The sequence below is a fragment of the Erythranthe guttata genome, chromosome 11 (assembly GCF_056151865.1).
Source record: "Erythranthe guttata isolate IM_541 chromosome 11, IM_541, whole genome shotgun sequence".
NCBI classification, from domain to species: Eukaryota; Viridiplantae; Streptophyta; class Magnoliopsida; order Lamiales; family Phrymaceae; genus Erythranthe; species Erythranthe guttata.
The window spans coordinates 1287162-1306801 of NC_142543.1; the positions used below are offsets into that span (position 1 = coordinate 1287162).

The window sequence follows — 19640 nt, forward strand, 5'->3', positions numbered from 1 at the left end:
TTTGTACCCGTTTTATTTCATTCGAACTTCACATTTTGAAGCAAGATGATCATAAGATATATTTTTTAGCTTGTATATATGTGATTGTGGCGCATCAAAAACTATATTTTTGCACAAAACAAAACTAGAGAACATTCCACAAAATCTAGATGATTATGTTGAATTTGACACCATAAGGGTGAAAATGTAAGAAGATTCATAGTTGAGGGATAGATGTAATTATTCAAACATGAGGGATTTTTTCGCAATATTTTGAACATACTTCAGGGAAGTGGTTATAATTTACCCTATCTAACAATTGCAAATAAATTGGAAAATCCGAAGTAATCCAACACTACGTTTACTCGAAAAGCTTTGCTCGAACGACAGGCACAAGTACAAACAAAACAAAAAGGTCAATTTTTTCGAGAAGAAATGCAAAAAACAACCATTTCCGGTTATCGAATGCATCCTTAAACAGCAGCTGTCAAAAATGCTCTCCCTGGTTGTCTCCGTGCCAAAGGTCCATGACATCCGAGAAGCTGTGCAATATTACAATACCGATATTAATATACGTAACCGACATACTGTATTACATACATAATCAACAAGTGATATACAAACCTTTGCATTAACACCATCAGAAAGAATCCTATTCTCACTCTTCCATCTCACGTAATCACTGCGACTGTATTTAGTGAATCCCCTGAAAAATCGAGAAAATTGCATATCAGCCGCTATCGAACTCAATATTAAACTTATGTACGCATTGCCGGATAAAAAATAAAAAATAAATTACCATTTCCTGCTGATAATGATTTTCTGACGACCGGAAAACTTGAACTTTGCACGCCTCAAAGCCTCTTGAGCATGATGGCTATTTCCATCCTTGCATCGAACGGACAACAGAACCTGTCCGATTTGCCACACGAGCACAAACGCCCTGCGGTTTACCAAACGCACCACGCATACCTGTCTGGAGCCTATCGGCACCAGCACAGGACAGCATCTTGTTGATTCGTAGGACGTGGAAAGGGTGCACCCTGACTCTCAAGTGGAATGCGTCTTTGCCGGCAAACTTGGTCATGTACATGTTGCACGCGATATGAGCAGCTTCCAGTGCTTCGCTCGAGACATTCTCCTTCTCCCAACTGACCAAATGCACGCAGAACAGGAATTCGTCGACGCCCTTTTTCTTCATCCCTACATCGTAGATCCTGATTTTGGGGTCTGGTACACCACGGCAGTACCGTGACTTTGGGTACGGCTTGTTCTTGATCTGACGGTAACACCTTGCGGGTCCTGAAAGATGGCAATAGATACATAATCACTATACTTACAACAATATTTAAAAATCTTAAAACCGCGTACATGTACAAAAATACATTTATCAAGGTAAATCACATTCATCACCACACAGAATACTCCTTACAATCACAAGATAGGCTCAAAATCTCTTCAAATCATTGTCAGTGGTTACTCGTTAGCTTTCTGCTTTGCATCATATTTGATTCAACGACTTTCCGGGCAAAAGAACTATTGATAAGAGAAATGAAAACAAATTCTGAGAAACTTAAATTTCACGATTGTTGAATGTAGAGGGGAAAAAATAAGGTGCACAAAGTATGTAACAGCTTCGGAGGCATAGAAAGAAGTGGGTATTAATTTCCAATAACATTATATTTTCCCTTGGAGTTATATTTCCCTTAGCATTAGTCTGAAAACCGAACGTTCAGAATAAGTTTTTCTTCAAATGTAAGATGGGATAAAGTTCATTTGCCTAATTAACTCATAGCTTACAACAGAATCACATCAACAAGTATCGATAAAGTTCATTTGCCTAATTGACTCATAGCTTACGACAGAATCGCATCAACAAGTTTCGATAAAGTTCATTTGCCTAATTGACTCATAGCTTACGACAGAATCACATCAACAAGTTTCGATAAAGTTCATTTGCCTAATTGACTCATAGCTTACGACAGAATCACATCAACAAGTTTCGATAAAGTTCATTTGCCTAATTAACTCATAGCTTATGACAGAATCACATCAACCAGTTTCAATGCAAGGAGAAAATACAGAGCCATAAATTACCATCCGTACTCGTAATCAGACCTACAGACATGTTTTTACCTTTTCTCTAGCATAAGCATTTCTCCTAACTAGTAGATTCATACGATTCAGTTGAATGTTACATATAAATTCAGGAAAAAAGAAAAAAAGTTAAAAACTCACATTTGATTTTGATAACCCCAAACAGTCAAAAAATAGTTTCACTAGTGCATTGCATTTCATTAACACTAAACAATTGCACATAAATTAATACTTATTCGTTCAGAGAACGACCGAATGGAATTTAGAAAAAATTACCCCGTAAGTTTTTTTGACTCTTTTCAACAAACTCAGTTGTTTTCACAGTCATGTTCAAATCCAATAACTCATAATATCGGTTCTTCTGTCTTTATTCAACAAATTTTCACCAAAGTAGATCACTCATGAGAAATGAGATTCAACAAGGCAATTGAACTAATTTCCCTAATTTTTTTCACTCTACATATTATTCATATATACAAAAATATAGTCAGAGATGATTGAAGAGAGAGATAAAGAGGCGGTGGAGAACGTTATGGTTGCCAGAGGTTTCGAAAAGTGAGCTATGCTTTTTATTAAATTATTTTATTATTTTATAATTAAAAAGATGATTTTTCGGTGAGAGATTAGAATTATGTTAAAAATTAATAAAAACATTTATATATTATTGATAATTTTGTTTATGAATAAATATATATTCAACAATATGGGGCTAATACATTAAAATTACACTATTCATATACAATATTATTGATAATTTTGTTTATGAATAAAAATATATATTCAACAATATGGGGCTAGTGTAGTACAATTACATTATTCAGAAACAATAGGTTTTTAGTAATTAGAAAAGCTTAAACGTTCAGCATGAACCATTCAGTTATGTATTAAGCATTAAGTGTTTAATTCTATCAAATGGAGCATTATTTAGAAGGGTTTGTCTAGGGTGAGATACCCCATGTTCTAAACTTTTATGAGATATGCATTAATCACCATTAATTTTTTAAGATTAAATCTGGACCCTAGGAAAATAACATGGCTTATGTTCTAAAAAATGAAGTACTTTACCAAATTATCCTTCGATTATTTTTTTTATTAAATTAATATAAAATTGATTAACATTGAATTGTCTAATTTACCCCCTACTATATTTAAATTAAATAATTAATTTAAATTCATTGTGACCGAGATTTATTTGATAAATAATCGAAAAAATGCATTCATTAGAAATAGAACTTGTGACCTCTTAATACATTTATCACTCCTAACCATCCAAGCACATTAACTTATTATGATATATTTAACAATAATTGTATAAATACTGTTAATTCAAATATTAATTGCAACATTCATTATTATTAAATGATATTAAATAAATTATTAACAAATTTAATAAAATAAAGTTTTAAAAATATAAAGAATTGCAGTTCAATACGCCAAACATCTATCATTAATTATATAATATTAGAAGTATTAATAAACTTCACCATTTAAAAATGTAAAGAATGCTCAATTAAATATAAAAAAATGCATAACTTAATTCAAACTCACTTATGTTATTTAATCGATAGTGTGACAAATCCAAATAAAAAATAAAATAATATGTTTGTTTAGAAGAAGAAAAAATTATAACTCGTTCCAATTAGTAGTTTTCTTACTTTAAAATAAAATTATATACTACAAATACTATATTGTGAATTTCTTTTAATATTTAATTTAATCAACTAGTAAGATTTGAATCGATGAAGTACAAATCCTTTCAATTAGTAAACATTATTCAAATATTTTAATCGGTTGCTTAACTATTGACATAACATGTTACATAATTGATTTAACTATTTATAAGTAATGTCTAATATTTTTTTAATTCAATTTTGTCATAAAGAATAGTAAATTTAATTCCTAACACATGTAAGAACCTAATCGTAAATCATAATATTTTATCAAAGCGTAATATTTGAACCAATTAAGCTCAAGTGCTTTCAATTCGTAAAAATTATTCAAATATTTGAATCGATTCATTAGCGCACTCAACTATTGACAAGAACGTCTTAATCAAATTAACTATTATTAATTAAAGTGTAATACATTTTTAATTCAATTTTATCATAAAAAAATAATTCCTAAATTACGCAAGAATCAAATCATAAGATTAATTAAAGCGTATGATTTGAATCAATTAAGCGCAAATCCTTTTAATTTGTAAATATTATTCAAAAATTTGAATCGATTAAGTTCAACCACTGACAAGAACGTATTAATCGAGTTAACTATTTATAATTAAAGTCTACTATCCTTTTAATTCAATTTTAACAACAAAATAATAATTTAATTCGTAAAATCGTAAAAATCATATCGTAAATCGTAAGATTTAATCTAACCATTAACCGATTAAATCTTACGATTTTTACGAATTAAATTTTATTATTTTTTATGATAAAATTCAATAAAAAAAAAGGTTACTAAACTTTAATTATACACAGATTGATTAATACGCTATTGTAAATTATTGAGTTTAACCGATTCAAATATTTGAATATTGTATACGAATTGAAATGAGTTGAGCTTAATCGATCAAATCTTTGAATATTGTTTTTGAATTAAAAACACATGAGTTTAATTGATTCAAATATTACGATTTAATTAAATCTTCCAACTTACGATTCAATTCAAACTTCAAATTCTTTCGAAACTCATTTTTAAATTACCCGAGTTGAACAACATTTCCTTAGATTTTTAAATTATATTATATAAAGATTTGTTAGTATGGGATATTTTTAATATATAATAATAATAATTATATGAGAATTAATAATTTATTTAACATTATTTATATAAGTTTTATAACCATTATAAATTGTAGCTTTGTGATATATATCCGTATTGTTAGTTTATTGTCAATTATGTGTTGTGTCTTAATGGTAAGTATTCTTGTGTGTTTTCATATGGTCACGAGTTCGAATTCAGGATGATGCAATTTTGGATGGGTGGTTTTTACGAATAATGATATAATTGACATTATAAATTTTAATTCAGCAATAAATATATATTTAAAATTGCATTAAAAATATAGAGGGTAAAATTGACATTACATTAATAATATATAATGGCCGATTTTTTGAAAATATTAATTATACGAAGGGTATTTACGACAATACGTAAATGAGGAAAAAATGGATTTTTTGGCAGGGACACGTGGCGCAATATAAAGGGGGTATCTCATAAAAGTTTAGAACATGGAATCTCACCCTAGAAAGACCCTATTTAGAATACTAAAGAGATGATAAATGGGTGGAGTAGAACTAAAAAAAATGACATGTATTTACTAAAAATCGTCATGTATTTATCATTCTAGTTTTTTTATTATATTTAAGATATTTTTTACTTTATTTATTATAAAATAAATAAAATTTATAGGATGATTTTTTTATTTTTCTTATCAATAATAAAAGAGAAAATATAAAAAATTGGATAATACTTTAATTCTAAAATTGGACTTTATATCTGAATTAATGTTTAGGGCCCAATCTGTGTAAAGTTAACCAGACCTCTACCTAGCCCAAATCAAATTGGAGATATTTTAAATACATTTCTTATATTATATTTAATTTTTTTGGCCTTATTTATTAAAAAATAAATAAATAAAAAAGTTTTTTTTTTCATAGAAACAGAAAAACAAAAAGTAATGGATTAAACAGTGGAGTTAAGAATCATAGCTGCAAAAAGACACAATACTTTTGATTAGATCTTTCCTAGAAAGAAGGAACCGAAATAGCATTGAACTCCCACTTCTCATGGTGCGAGTTGTAGAGAGAGAAAGTGAGAGAGAGAGAGATGGGAGAATATGCCGTTACAGCAGATAAAATGATGCCTATATTCCAATTGAATCAGAAAGCTGACACGTGTCGCGCTACCTGGCAACTCCGCCATTACCCTCTCTCTCTCCTCCACAACATACTTCTTCTCCCAATTCAATCATACATCATGTATATACAACACTGATATATATTTATTATAGATACAAATCATTTTCCCTTTCTATTTGGTTTTTTTGGTTTTTATATCATATATAGATATTATATAGCCCTAATGTTTTAGCTATTATTAGTTTCTTCGATTTGGGGAAAATAAGGGTTATCAGAGATCTATGAGGTTGCGGGATTTTCTGGAATTTTCTTAAATCAGGGCAGTGGTGTTGTCGGAATCCCCTTTTCTCAGGTAATTCGGAATTTTTATTTGATTTATTACTATCGAATCGGATTCCGTTGGACTCGATTTGTTTGTTAGTTAATCTTCATCCCGAAAGTTTTTGGTGAATCTGCGGTCCAAAGTTTTGAATGTTGCTGTTGCATTTCGGATATCGATCCAAATAAGAAGAATTCCAATTTTTTGAAATATTGTTAGCTTAGAATATCCAGTTTCGTTTTTATTAAATTTTGATTCGAAATGTTTTGATCTTTTTGTTTCTAGTGTATAAAGCTGGTGTGCCTTGAAATTTCCGGCTGAGGAATTGGGGAATAGAATTGGGAGCAAGCGATTATTTTTTTACGAAAGCGATGGGAACGTTTAATGTGTGAAAACAGCAAAGCAGAACCATCTTATTGATAGTCGATCGACAACAGCAAACGCTGTACTCCGATGGATAGCCCTAGAGTGACTCCATTGTCTGTCCTGAGCTCAAGCGACGAAAATCTACGTGTCAAATTCCTATGTAGTTTCTCTGGCAGTATACTGCCCCGCCCGCAAGATGGTAAACTCAGATACGTTGGAGGAGAAACTCGTATTGTGAGTGTGCCGCGCGATATTACTTACGAAGACCTAATGGGGAAGATGAGGGAGCTTTACGAAGGTGTAACCGTGTTGAAGTACCAGCAGCCGGATGAGGATCTCGATGCTCTTGTATCTATCGTGAACGATGATGATGTCACTAACATGATGGAGGAGTACGATAAATTGGGATCGGGAGATGGTTTCACTCGGTTAAGGATATTTTTGTTCGCCAATCTTGATCAAGATGGTTCTTTACATTTCGGTGAGGTGGACGAGAGGGACCATGAGAGAAGGTATGTGGATGCTCTTAATAGCCTTAACGAGTCTCCCGACTTTAGAAAGCAGAATAATGGTGAGTCTTTGGTAATGGTGGGTTCGTTGGAAGATGTAAATGCAGCTGAGCAGTACTTTAGCCAGATGAATTTAGAGAGCAGCGTCCATGGACAGAGAAACATGGAATTGCCCATGGCTCAGATGAATTTGAGGAACTTGACAATACCTCATCTTGGTTCGGGGCAGCTTCAACAAGCGGTTACTCAGAGGTACAATGAAATGGAAGCACCGTGGAGCCCAGCTTACTATTCGCCAAGACAACAACAACAACCACCGGATCAGAGACCGGTTTCCGAATTTCCGACTTCGCCTTCTTCTTCTCGGTACCGAACTCCGTACGGTGAATTTCAAGAGAAAGTGTTCGATAGAATGCCTGAGGATTACAATCGACCACAGATTCCCAATCCCTCTTTGTATGAGCAGCAGCTGCAGTTCACAGACAATGTTGTCTTGATTCCAGCAGGGGCTGTAGTGAACGAAAAAGCTGGTTTTCCTGGTAATATACTCCAAAGTTCGTCTAATGCTTATGAAGCGAGCAATGTCTGCGAGCATTGCCGGATGTCGTTTCAGAGAAATCAGGTTTATCCGGAATCTTCTTGGAAGGGTGGTGAACATTCGCATCTCGAGCCGCCGAATATGGGTAATGGATATCTTCAGGTGCCTAATTCATGTGCTGATTGCCCACCAAACAGGGAAGTGTACCCTCCGTACTACTGCAGGGAGCACACTGATCATCGGGCAATGTATTCTGAGACGCATGGTCATGAAAGAGGATGGGTTTCGCCACATCACACGAATCCTTGGGCAGAGGAACCGAGGCCACACTTGTCTTTATCGGGGAGGTTGGGTGATTCTTACATTGTGGAGAATGGTATGACTGTTCCACTTGGACATGGTAATAATGTATGTGATGGGCACCATTTGCAGTCACACTATATACATCATGAAGACCAACGGTATGCTCGTTCTGGGGTTGATTACGGCGGTCAAGTGTTTCAAGAGCAAGTAGTGGCAAACGGATCGCAGGTTCATCTTCCTTCTTTGGAAGAGCGTGGTGGTGTTCATTATGGAACTCCTCCATATAATACGTATGGAGCAGAGAATCTTTATCAGGTGCCTCATGGTCATAATCCTCCTCAACCGACGTGGAGAAATGTTCATGGCCCATTGCAGGGTGGTCACCCCTACGAAACATCTGTTTCTTCTCAGATAGTTAATGGTTCTGTTCCTATGGGCTTCATCCGAGGTACGGTGGAGGGTAGTCCGAGGGTGAGAGCTGGTTTTGAGAATCAAAATCCTTGGGCAGAGTCTTCGCAGAAAGTTATGGGCTTTGAGGGCTCTCTCATGCCAGACTATTTGCATGTTCAGGCTGTAAAACATACTCCGAACACTTACGCTTTTGAAAATCAACATCCGTGTACGCATGAAACCATCCGACCAGCATCTTTGTTGGTTAATCCCATCACTTCTAAAGATAGTTTTATTAAGTCTGATCCGGTGTCACTAATTGATGGTATATCAGTGACTGTTGCTGCTTCTGGATTGGACTCTCGGTATGACTGTGAAACACATAAATCAGACAGGGTGAATGAGAGCAATGTGTATGAAGGGAGCAAAGAGAAAAACAATGGAGGGGAGGTCAAAGATTCTGGTGTTTGTGGTGCAATTGACAATAATTCAGATGTTTTAGCTCCTATTTTCATCAGTTTAGAAGCTCCCAAACCTGTTGTTGAAATAGGCGAAACTAATGCGAGCATTTCCGTGGAGAAACAGGATGACCGATTGGAGTTCTTGCCCGAATTAATGGCCTCCGTGAAGGAGGCAGCTTTGCAGAACTTGATGGATGTGAAAGCTAAAGTTCAAGAAGACATTGACATGGGCAGTGGACATGACATTACTGCAAAAGAGAATACTCAAAATCATAAAGACGGGGTGGTAAGAATTAATCAATGTTAAAAGTACATGTTTTTTTCTTTTCTTCTTTTCTTCTTTTTGCTTTTTTCATTTTGATCTTTCTTAAAGTAGCTCTCTTGTTACATAGGATGGAAATGTGGACCTGGAGGTAGATTCTGATAATGACAATATTAACCACTCCAAGATAGAGCTGACAAAAGCCGAGGCAGAAGCAGTCGATAGAGGATTACAGGTTCTCATCAATATTCTTGAATTTTTATACCTGCCGTTTACACTGTCTCGATATTTCTCATGATCTTTATGCCATGAGAGACGGGTTTTTCAGGAAGAAGTGATCTTTCTCTTCTGCTACCATTTGACTATTCCTATATTTTTCTATCCTTGTAGACAATAAAAAATGAAGATCTGGAGGAGATTCGGGAGTTAGGTTCTGGGACATATGGTTCTGTATTCCATGGCAAGTGGAAGGGGTCAGATGTAGCAATAAAAAGAATAAAAGCTAGCTGCTTTGCTGGAAGACCATCCGAGAGGGAACGTCTGGTATTATGCCTTCATAAACTTAATTGCATTGAATTTTCAACAAGAATTCCTTCACATCTTAACTTTATTTCTAAGCAAATGTCCTTGGAAAATATTTACTTTTCCTATTTTTCTGGATAATTGACTTGTTGTATTTTAACTGCATATTATGTATGTAGATCGCCGATTTCTGGAAGGAGGCTTTGATATTAAGTTCATTGCACCATCCAAACGTTGTCTCCTTTTATGGAGTAGTTCGTGATGGCCCTGATGGATCTTTAGCAACGGTGACAGAGTTCATGGTTAATGGATCCTTGAAACAATTTCTGCAGAAAAAAGACAGGTATTTATTATTATTATTATTATTATTTTTACTTTCTCTGTGATTGTCTGGCATATTCTTAATACTGATTATCGACGTACCATGTTTATCATTTTTAAACAGAACAATCGATAGACGTAAGAGACTGATAATTGCGATGGATGCTGCATTTGGTATGGAGTACTTGCATGGGAAAAACATTGTTCATTTTGACCTAAAATGTGAAAATCTGCTTGTCAATATGAGAGATCCACATCGTCCAGTGTGCAAGGTAGCTTCGTAGTTACAAATTTCAGCTTTCGCATAGTAATTTTAAAAAAACCCAAGAAGTTTAAAGTTCTACTGTCAATCTGTCATTGCAGCTTCGCTCATTTATGCTGATATTTTTTTTTGAGTTTAGATTGGTGATCTAGGATTATCGAAGGTAAAACATCATACTTTAGTTTCGGGAGGTGTTCGTGGGACATTACCGTGGATGGCACCTGAACTTCTAAGTGGCAAGAGTAACATGGTTACAGAAAAGGTCATAATTTGTCAATACCATCCTGCCCCCCCCCCCCCCCCCCCCCCACTCTCTCTCTCTCTCTCTCTCTTGTATATATCTACTATCTATCTCTATCTCTAACAGTGGTGTCTCAATTGCACACCAGATTGATGTTTATTCATTTGGGATTGTCATGTGGGAATTGCTTACTGGTGACGAGCCTTACAAAGATATGCATTGTGCTTCCATAATCGGTAAGTGTAATTTAATCACTTCATTCACTCTCACTGTCTCAAAGAGAAGAAACAGTGAATGGGCTTGTTATTAAATCGTCACATGAAGCTGTCATTTGCTCTTTGAAATATATTCTAAGAACTTCATCAGGGTTTTTTCAAGAGTGCGAAGCTTTTTGAAATCTTGATTTTCCAATCCTTCAATTTTCGAAGTAATTTTTCACAATGACACATGTGTAGGAGGAATAGTGAACAGCACACTGCGGCCACAAATTCCGACATGGTGTGACCCCGAATGGAAATCATTGATGGAAAGTAGTTGGGACTCTGATCCAGCAGTTCGGCCCTCGTTTCCGGAAATTGCACAGAAATTGAGAAATATGGCTGCCGCTATGAATCTGAAATGATTCTTTTTACTAAGACGGGTTTTCGCTTTTGTGTGGGAGTATAATAATAATAATATAATCCATATTAAGAGTTTTATCTTCATCCAGGAGCTCTAAACATATATATTTATTATTTTCTTGATTTCATGGATTACAATAATATATGCCTTCAGAAATGATATTACTATGGCGAAGTTACTCTCTTAACATTATGCGAAGACCAACAAATTTGCATTGCCAAATTGTAAGTTCGACTGATATTTCTCAATCTTGATTTATATATATATGTATATTTCTGATTATTAATCTTTTTTATTATGGTCGAATAACGCAGGCCATTGGCTATTATTACAAGTCCAGGTGGACGTTCTCCCGTTTCTGGTAGGGCCGATATATATATACATATCGAAAAAAGCAGTGATAGGACAAGTGGCGGTGCCATATGCAGTTAAATAATGTCCACGCTTAATTATTCTATATTCTTGTACATTTTTCCGAAGTTATGTGTACTTGACTCTATTTTCATCTCGCACCCTAAACCTTCTCGATTTTTGGGATGTAGAAGGTAATGTGTTGTGGTGGTCCAACGAGGGAGAGACTTTAGATAATATGATTCTGGTTTTAATAAAACATTATAGGAAGTTTTTTCTTCTTCAAAATTCGTCATTTGGTAATCTTGCTTTATTGATTCCTTTTGAACGAAGTCGAATAGATATGAGAATATACTAATGGATCTTTGTCCTTGTGCGAGAAAAAAAAAACCTCCGCGTGTGTGGTTTGTGATGTTGTGATCGGAAAAACTTCGTACTCGTGGTAATTCTTGAAATTGTGACTAATATTTCTGGCGAAAATCGAATGAGTTTGTATACGAAATATTTGTGCCTTGTGTAATGTGAGTACAAAGTAAGCATCATAGTTTTATGCTAATACTACTAATAAATCTCACCAATATTATGTCTCGAAGGGAAGAAAAGAAAAGTGTAAATTACAACCACCTCCCTAATGTAAGGGCTATTTATGAAAAAACTCCTCATGTTCCCCTAATTACATCCAACTCCTGTAATTTGTATATTTCTTACTTTAACACTCTTTTGTAGGGGGTATGGATGTATGGAAGTTGAAACTAAGGGGTTGGATATAATTTCAAAAAAATGAGGGGTTTTCTTGTTAATAAATTTTACGTCAGGGAGGTGGTTGTAATTTAACCAAAAGAAATTTAATTGGTTCAATTTGAAGGGGATAAGGGGCAAGTAAATTTCTTGGATGCCAACAAAGAGATGTGTGGGGGGGGGGGGGGGGGGGGGGGGGGGGGGGATGGGGATTTGTTAAAAGAAAGGGGGTTGACATTAATTGTAGATTAAGGAATTAATTAATTATGAGTCTATTTTGGTCTCAGCTACTGCGTCTGTTTGTAGCGTCTTTTAGTGAATCACTTTACATAAAGTGAGATTCAAGATAACAACAGCAGGATTAAGATATTAATTATTGGATTAATATATTAATTACTTTATTAAGGAAATGAAGAAAAAGTCATTAGCGAAGAATATTGATGTAAACATTTTTCTTAGGACAAATAATTGTCTTGTGGTTATCTTTGTCAACCCTCTCTTCTTACAAGGTCTCCTACCCCTTTTGGGATTTCAATGTTGTGATTACGACATTTTTTAAATATAATTCACCAAGAAATTATAGTCCAAATCAGCATTAGCGGAGCCAAGATTTTAAGTTCGAGTACTAAACAAATTCTGAAGATTTTTAAATATTTTTATATAAATTAATAGAGGAGGGGCCATGGCCCCTCTGCCCTATGCTGGTGCCACTAAATTTCAAGCCTAGATCAATTCACGTCGATGTTTTATAGATATTACTAGGGGTGCAAGTTGGAACGGAAATTCCGATTTCCGCCGGTTCCGATCCGAAAAGTTCCGATTTTGGAACAACTTTTTTCATTCCGATTTCCGAAATTCCGATTTCCGATTTTTTCCGATTTTTTTGGAATGGAATTGGAATTATATAAAAAAAAATTGGAATTTCCGATTTCCGATCCGATTATTTCCGAAATTAATTCCGAAAAAATTCTGATTTTTTTTCGAAAAAATACATCTTTGAGTAATATATATATATATATATATATATATATATATATATATATATATATATATATATATATTATATTATACTTATTTTACATTATTTAGTTGTATTTATTCTTTATGGGCCATGTCACCTAAAAAAACCCTAGTTTATTTTATGTAAAACCCTAGTTTTACGTTTATTATTTCTTGTGCAAAACCGAGGAGTTTATTTAATTTTTTGAATTGAAATTTAGTAGTTATTTTTATCGACGTGGATGTTTTTATTTTTAGCAAATTATGAAATTTTCAGCGAAGTTTCGAAATTTTAATACTTATGTCATTTCCGAAAAATTTCCGAAATTCCGAAATTTCCGGGCCTTTTGGAATTGGAATGAATTTTTAGATTCCGAAAATTTTGGAATTGGAATTGGAATTGATTTTGTACTTCCGAAATTTTTTGGAAATATTCCGAAAAGGCTAATTCCGATCCGATCCTTCCGACTTTCAGCCCTAGATATTACGTACGATGAAATGAAATACACTAAATAGTTTACCACCACAAAAATATATATATATTCACGTACACTACATCCGGGTGTAGTAAAGTGAGAAGTTATCTATATACGTATATGATGAGAATTTTTAATTTTTTTTATGCAAGTATATGACGAGATATTACCCGATAAAATTCACTTATATCTTATATTTTAAGAATGTTATTTATAGTGAATTATATTGCATGAGAGGCCATGTATATGTTCAAATTAATATGTAATTGAGCATTATTTAAAAAAACATCATTTTTTAGCCCTATATTGAGTGACTTTTGGTCTTTACAAAGAAAAAAAATCAACTAATTCTCAATATTAATATAAAGTACTATAAATTTTGGTTTGAAAAGCGCTATTAATTAAGAAAAGAATTAAGTCGCATTTTGCATTTTTTTTCAGTACTTGAAAAGACGTACGGTAAGTCTGAATGTCAAAATGGAGGGCCATAGCTCAACAACTAAGTCAAATTATTTGTGTGTGAATATTATTTGAATTCAGTAGTAATTATTATATTTTTATTTTCCTAATAATGATTAACTGAGTTACAAATTTGGCTTCAATTTGTCAAAAGCTAGTTGAAATTGTTACATGCACTACTACTACTACATGCTATACTTACTACTTACAACGTAAAATTTCAAGATTCTTTTTTTATATATTTATTTTTGTCATAAACATATTGAAAATTGGGTCTATTAGCCATAACCCCCTCTAGTGTTTTTTTAATAAGGAGGGATCCAGCCATATTTTCAATATTAGTAGAAAACCCACTATTTTAATGATTCCCGAAAATAGCCTTCTGAAGACACACATCACAAAATCCGGAAATTTGATTATATCCCAAAAAAAGATCCCTACAATCGTGTGTGATTGATTATATCCCAAAAAAATCGTTTTCCAAATCTTTCCATAAACTGCCATCTGCAAACTATAATTTTTTTTATATAATTTAAATAAATTTAAATTTTCGTTTTTTTTATTATTTTATTTAAAAACTAACAATAATAGCTTTAAAAAAATATTTTTCTTTTAATTTGTTATTTAAAAAATATTTTAATTTTTTTTAATTTTTTTAATTTCAGTTTTTTTGTTAATCAACTATAAAGATTCCTAAACCAACTATAATATTTCCGAAATCGACTATAATTTTGATTTTTTTTCTTTCATTTTTCTTAATTTTAATTTTTAGTTATTTTTGAAATTAGAAAACAACTATTTCTTTTCCATTTTTTAATAAAAAACATATATTAATTGTAAAACAACTATTCGAAAAACTACAAAAACCTATCGAAAACAACTAAAAATAGCAGAATAACGAAAACAACTAAAACAAATAGTCGAATAAGGAAATCAACTATAAAAATAGCAGAATAGCGAAAACAGCTATAAATATAGAAGAATAGCGAAAACAACTATTTTCTGGGAAAGATAATCATCATCAAAAGCATCACAAAAAAATAAAAATTAAAAAAAAAAGACGGCTGCGGGGTGGAAGGGGCAAGATGCGGCGGCGGCTGGGTCACCAGATCCGGTGGCGAAGACGATGGGTAGAGATAGATAGGGATTTATACGTTTTTGTTCTTGTCTTATACCACTGTATCGAAAATTATAGCAACGATGGCAACGACAACAACACCGAGATCTCCAGATCCGGCGGTGAAGACGAGATTTTTTTGAGAATGTTTCGTCATCGGAGTGCTGGGTAGATTGAGTGAATTTTTCACCATCACGGCGTTGAGAAGCGGTTTTTTGCGGCGTCGGTCGGAGATGGCGACAATGAAATTTCTCATCCGCTCATTGCACTTATTTTGGACAGTCTGATTAGTTCCTCGGCGGAGCGGCTCAACGACTTCGTCAGTAAAGAGGCGCCGGCGAGCAGTGGGAGAAGGGAGAACTTGGCGGCATCAGATTTGAGGTGGAAGGGGGAGATCTCGGCGACGGGGCTGAGATGAAAGGGGAGAGAAGACGGCGTAGAGAGAAAAAGGGAGAGAAGAAGAAGAAATAGAATTGAACGTGATAGGGTTTGGCAATTTGAATCACGTGTTTAACACGATGATTGAGAGATGAGGCGGTTATGGAATATGCCGATATATCGTGATCTCAAATATTTTCTTCAAATCACGTGTTTAAAATAAATTAATTACACAAGGGTGAAAATGTAAATGTCAATTATGAAATTATTCATAAAAATTCGAATTTAATACATGGGGGGGTTTTGACTAATTATGAAAAGGGGGTTATATCCATCCTAATATATGTAAATGATATGGGGGGTTTTCACTAATTATCCCTTGAAAATTACCTGCACATTATAAATAATTAAATAAATAAATCAGACTTTAATTTTTAAATTAAGCCAATGGGTGTGACCCGTGCTTATCTTTTTATCAAGAAAAATAATTCTCTTTCACCAGCTCTCCTAATTTAAAAAAAGAAAAAAGAAAAAAGTCATAAGATTGGTCTTCTTTGCTGATGTATGCATATTTAGTGTCAATGGAGAGAGAGAGAGAGAGAGAGAGAGAGAGAGAGAGAGAGAGAGAGAGAGAGAGAGAGAATCTTGGCTAGAGAGAAGGACAAGCAGAAGAATGTTTACTTCTTCCTAAAGATGTGAGTCAATTAATTTGGTCATTAATTTATTACAAACTTTTTGAAAATTTGATGGTTTTCTCCTTGTTAATTTCTATCAAAGTGCGGTTCTTTGCCATCTTTTCTTTTCATATTAAATTAAAATTAAAATATATTCTACTAGCTAGGGAACCAAGGTCAATCAATGGGGCTCCCTCCTTTTTAATTACTTTTGATTTTTTTTAGGGTTTTCTGAATTGTTTATCCATAACTTTTCTTCATTTTTTTTATTTGTTATTTAATTAATTGCAAATTATTGATTAAATATTTAGAACCCTAGCCAATTAAGTTGTTAGCTTTTAGGGTGTCTTCTTAAAGTAGCAACCACAAATTTGTGCCAACATGACTTACTAAATTGTTTTATGCCGTAATCAACGATATTTCAAACAAGTTGGCGAGAAATTTTTACTCGAAGATTAAACGAAATTTCAACACACATATATAATAAGATTCACATGACACTATTTTTTTTTATAAATAAAAGCAACTGTATATCAAGGGGTTATTTAATTAAAATTTTATTATATATGTAATTAATTTTTGTTGTTACTAGAACATGAAGACAGTAAGTTAACATTTTAACTTTTTGCATTTACTTTTTTTCAGATTTTAATTAATTTAATATATTTTTGCTTGTAATTTTAACTTCTTGATCAAATGTGACATCAGAAAACGTGTTTTCTAAGATATTTTTGTTGTCTTTGAGATTAAATAGCTGGCAGCAAGTAATACGAAACCCGAAATTATAATAATCGCGATTTTTTGGCCTAATTATGATTAACAAATGTGTTAATAATTTTTTTTTGCTTAAATTCATGCAGGTTAATCTCCACTTGCATGTGAGCTTTTTACAGTCTTTTTTTTTTGTACATTGTAAATTATAAAGCTGATAGTTAAAAGTGATTGTCTTGCTTAAAAAAAGACGTAAATGCCCCTTCAAAAAATCGAACATTTCGGAGAAGCTGACGACAAAACGAAGGGATGGATTCTTCTTTCTTGATTTTTGCTGTGGCATAATTAAATATTCTTATAACCCTAATAAAAAAAAAAGAAAAAGCTAATAATTATTTTAATATTCCATCAGAGAGAAATTCTGTCAACTTCTTTGTCATGTTATGAAAGTTCAATAATCACAACATTACTCAATTAAAATAACATATATCACTGAACTAATCCAAATGTGTGTGTGTGTGTGTGTGTGTGTGTGTGAGAGAGAGAGAGAGAGAGAGAGAGAGAGAGAGAGAGAGAGAGAGAGAGAGAGAGAGAGAGAGAGAGAGAGAGAGAGAGAGAGAGACCCTAGAAGGGGCCGGGGGGAAGGTAAGACTTTTTTAGTTGTTCAAATAAGTATCACAATCATCATTTTTTCCCTACCTATAAATTGAAGTCTTCCCTTCTGACATTTTTCCTCAGCAAATATAATCATTAATCAAGAAAAATAAAAAATAAAGATTTGGTAACTAATTACAGAAGAAAGAAGAAAAGAAAAGATGGGGAGAGCACCATGCTGTGACAAAGCAAACGTGAAGAAGGGGCCATGGTCAACTGAAGAAGATGCTAAACTCAAATCTTATATTGACACTTATGGAACTGGTGGCAACTGGATTGCTCTTCCCCAGAAAATAGGTATACATACATATATCTGTATATATACATATTTTACATACACATATACGTATGTATATGTTATTGATGATTGAAATGATTAAATGCACAGGGCTGAAGAGATGTGGGAAGAGTTGCAGGCTGAGATGGCTGAATTACTTGAGGCCTAATCTCAAACATGGTGGATTTACTGATGAAGAAGACAACATTATTTGCAGCCTCTACATTAGTATAGGCAGCAGGTCTATTTCCTTCTCTCTCTCTCTCTCTCTCTCTCTCTCTCTCTCTCTCTCTCTCTCTCTCTCTCTCTCTCTCTCTCTCTCTCTCTCTCTCTCTCTCTCTCTCTCTCTCTCTCTCAAAACACAGACAAAAAAACATAAGCACAGAAAACTTCTTGTCCTTTTGCTTTTGTTTGAAAACTGATCATCATGCACATGGAATTTCTGATCAAGGACTAATCAAATTTTATCTTTTTTCTTTTCTTTTTTTTTTTTATAATTATTTTTTCAATTTTGAGGAATTATTCATTCATCAATTTATAACATAAAGACTGATATATATAAAATCAATTTACAGGTGGTCGATAATCGCGGCGCAGCTTCCGGGAAGAACGGACAACGACATCAAGAACTACTGGAACACTAGGCTGAAGAAGAAACTCCTCGGCAGGCGAAAACAATCCAACAACAACAACACAATCAACAATAATCGAGCGTCGAACATTAACAATAACTCGATCCACGACCAGCCGAAAGACAACAACGACCACGCGAATTACAACGATCGTAGTTTGCCAAATTATCTCATGAGCAGCTCAGCAATTGAAAGATTACAGCTCCACATGCACCTCCAAAACGACAACGACCCGTTCTCGTCGTACAATAACCGATCCCTCTGGCCCAAACTCAGTCCCCTCCAACAGCGAATGATCAACGAAACCCTAAATTCCATCAATCACAATCAAAACAACATTCTCATGCAGCAACAAATCAACAGCTTAATCTTTCCTCTGAATAAAGAAACGACTACTATCGGTGTTAATACTCAAGAATCGGGTACCGTGGGCCCCGCGGACGGTGGAATAGTTCATCGGGGTTTCGGTGAAAGTGATCGAGTTGACGATGATTTGATCATCAACAACAACAACAAATCAACTTCTGGATTTTTTCAGACAGGGAATTATTATTATAATAATAATAATAATAATAATAATATCCAGGTGGCGGCTGATCATCAGTTTGATTGTTTTAAGGATGAAATGGATGGGTTGATCAAGGGAGAGAATGCTGTTGCGTGGACGTGGCCGAGTGAGTTTGATGTGAACTCGACATCGTCGAATTCGTGGGAAGATTCGTCGTCTGCGGCAACGATGATTCGTCATCAGTCTGAAGGAATTTATGATCAGGATTTTGGTATGGGATATATATAGCAGTTTATGCTGTACTATCTTTAATTAGGGTTTCAAATGTGTTATTAGTTAATTCATAAAAGAGGGATATATATATTTGTGGAGAAGAGAATAATGGTGTTTGTAAATTGTGTGAATAATGTTTATGTACTTTACTTTTTTAATTATCTTGTAAGAAAATTTTTAGCTGCATGAATTAAATTTTAACTAAATGCTTTTTATTTATTTATTATAAATTGGAGTATGTAATTAATGTTGCAGTTCTGATCAATGAAATTTGGCCATGCATATTGTTTGTTGGGAATCGATGCACGCATACGCAGTGAAAACATTTTTTTGATAACA

The 19640-nt window shown here is 33.7% G+C and overlaps 2 protein-coding genes and 1 pseudogene across 3 annotated transcripts; 2 read left to right on the forward strand and 1 right to left on the reverse strand.

Moving 5' to 3' along the window:
* Positions 1–375: 375 nt before the first annotated feature.
* On the reverse strand, positions 376–1300 carry LOC148766749 (large ribosomal subunit protein uL16-like; annotated as a pseudogene). The gene is made up of 3 exons (XR_016034351.1): positions 779–1300; positions 604–685; positions 376–521 (listed from the first exon to the last, which is right to left on the reverse strand). The product of XR_016034351.1 is annotated as a large ribosomal subunit protein uL16-like (transcript).
* A 4434-nt stretch (positions 1301–5734) lies between these two features.
* Positions 5735–11693, forward strand: LOC105976637 (kinase superfamily with octicosapeptide/Phox/Bem1p domain-containing protein). Its single transcript, XM_088825728.1, has 10 exons — positions 5735–6291; positions 6544–9111; positions 9218–9322; positions 9478–9630; positions 9789–9952; positions 10055–10202; positions 10332–10454; positions 10582–10669; positions 10889–11278; positions 11369–11693. The coding sequence occupies exons 2-9, from the start codon at positions 6712–6714 to the stop codon at positions 11053–11055; spliced, it is 3348 nt and encodes a 1115-aa protein (XP_088681854.1). The 5' UTR covers positions 5735–6291; positions 6544–6711; the 3' UTR covers positions 11056–11278; positions 11369–11693.
* A 5975-nt stretch (positions 11694–17668) lies between these two features.
* Positions 17669–19435, forward strand: LOC105961369 (transcription factor MYB36). Its single transcript, XM_012985595.2, has 3 exons — positions 17669–17908; positions 18000–18129; positions 18464–19435. The coding sequence occupies exons 1-3, from the start codon at positions 17773–17775 to the stop codon at positions 19314–19316; spliced, it is 1119 nt and encodes a 372-aa protein (XP_012841049.2). The 5' UTR covers positions 17669–17772; the 3' UTR covers positions 19317–19435.
* The last annotated feature ends 205 nt before the right edge of the window (positions 19436–19640 follow it).